General features: G+C 35.6%; 1 protein-coding gene across 1 annotated transcript in view; it reads right to left on the minus strand.

Annotated features, from left to right (window-relative positions):
* LOC117948153 (chitinase-like protein 4) overlaps positions 1–2,039 on the minus strand; it is a 19,344-nt gene extending 17,305 nt beyond the window's left edge. Inside the window, exons 1-3 of the mRNA XM_034877659.1 lie at positions 1,756–2,039; positions 1,228–1,259; positions 724–750 (exon numbers count right to left, since the gene is read on the minus strand). Coding sequence (XP_034733550.1) covers positions 724–750; positions 1,228–1,252 — 52 coding nt within the window. The 5' untranslated portion in view covers positions 1,253–1,259; positions 1,756–2,039. The remainder of the gene's footprint in view (positions 1–723; positions 751–1,227; positions 1,260–1,755) is intronic.
* Positions 2,040–2,147: the final 108 nt, after the last annotated feature.

Genomic DNA, 2,147 nt, shown 5'->3' on the forward strand with positions numbered 1-2,147 from the left:
GGGGGAAGTTCCCTTTCTTTCCATTACAGAAGTTATGGATTTAGTTTGATGTTGGGATAGACACAGCAGCTGCAGCTTTGGTCAAAGACCAGATCTGTTGGGCACCTTTGGAGGTAGGTTGTTCCAGCCCAACAATTGTAAAAAGAATACCGGTCAGCAGGGTTATTGTATTGCCCATTTATCTTTCCCTTACAGAAGGTATCAATTTGATTCCTAGCGGGGGGGTAGTCACAGCAGCTGCATTTTGTGCTGAAGACCAGATTTGATGGGCAGTTTAGGAGGTAGGCTATTCCATTACCACAGTTGTAAAAAGAACCTGGGTCAGCAGGGTTGGGGTATAGCCCACTGATCTTTCCTTTACAGATGTTTGATGGAACTGCAGCTGGATCCTTGTGGCCTGAAACTATCAGATCAGAGAATCATATTGTGTTAATTGTTCTTTCACCCTGTTTGATCATTACTTACACATTTGCAATACAAAGATGGAATAAAGTCAATAAAAGGTGGGTTTATTATTATGAATGACATTACATAAAAACACACTAACAACAACCACCGCATGACAGAATAGGATATAAAGTTTAAAATAAAAAATGGTTTGGTTACCAAGAACTAGAAGATTATGCATGTTACTGATAATCAAGTTGCCCTGTTTACATAACTGTCCACCTTTATTTATCTGCTAGTGCTATTGATTATGATTAATGCATGTCATGAACTTACCCAAGCTGGCGATGATCAGACAGAGACCTTCAAAGTGACACACTGGTTATTATTTAGTTAAAAACAAAGCTTAGGAGATCAGTTTACATAATTTACAAAACAGGTTTCCTTACTTACTTCCACCGGTCTATAGTGTTAAAGATAGGTTTAGTTTTATTTGTCCAGGTTAATTAACGAGATATTACTCTTTGAGATTTCTGCAGCCAATCCAATGAATTGAGAGTGATTGGGAAAAAAATATATATATATATTTTTTTTAAGTCAGCAGGAACTTACTTGGATAATCAACCCTGTGTGTTGGGACAAATATCTAGAATAATGATGACACTGTTTTCTGTAAAGAGCTGAATTAAATACTAATTTCCACAAGCACCACAAACCAAATGCCACTGTTACCTCAGCGAGATAAAGAAATGGTAAAAACTAAATACTATCTGCATGTCTAGTTACCACTGGAAGTAAGTGAGACACATGCATTACAATAACTTGTCCAGTGGGCCTTACCTGCAGTTAGAGTGAGTTTGCACATGTTGCCACTGTGTAGACAAGCAGAAATCAAATGGCTTGTATTAAGATGCAGCTGACAAATATAAACATGATCTACAAACAAATCCTTAACTCATTATTAATAGTAATAACAAAACTGTTGCTACAAAAATCTGCAAACTTCTTCTTTTCTGTTCAAAATTGGTCTTTAGAAAGCAGGTCAGTTATATATTCTCTGCTGTGTCCATCAGTGCAACTAGCCCACTTTGTGGGTTTACTTATTGAAATACCTGTTTTCATACATGCTATATACATTGCTAATATGTTTTTGCATTTACGACGTACGCAACAGTAGTTTATGTATGCTATGTTTCATAGCAGGATAGTTATTACTCAGCATGGTTTATTTGTCTGATTTACTCAAATCAATTTTAAAGTAAAGTCCAAATACTGGCATGAAAACACAACTGTACCATCACATAGTAAACACAAGCTCCTGCTTGAGAAATGATACCATTTTACAGCACCAATGATATTTTCACTTACCTTTATCAGGAAGGTGATTAAAGATTCAATCAGTGAAAAGACAGCACCTGTAATAATTAAAGAACACAATCAAAACTTTAAATACATTAATGGAATTAAACGGAAAGAAATAAGTGATCAGACTTTAGATAGTGGAAAGGACATGGCGCTCAGATCAGGAGTCATTTGACTGGTTGGTTACTGTGTGATTATCATCAATCAAGTTTGATTAAATAATTGTCTGTTTCTTGTAGAAAAACTTCTTTATGAATGAAAATTATCACATTTACCTAATTGGGACCACAAACAATACTACTGCTACTACTACTAGTACTACTACTCATAATAATAATAACATTGGATAGCCACAACAATCTTAAAAGATAAAATCTCTGCACAGTGCCTGCTTGTTC

This window comes from Etheostoma cragini, chromosome 7 (assembly GCF_013103735.1).
Source record: "Etheostoma cragini isolate CJK2018 chromosome 7, CSU_Ecrag_1.0, whole genome shotgun sequence".
NCBI classification, from domain to species: Eukaryota; Metazoa; Chordata; class Actinopteri; order Perciformes; family Percidae; genus Etheostoma; species Etheostoma cragini.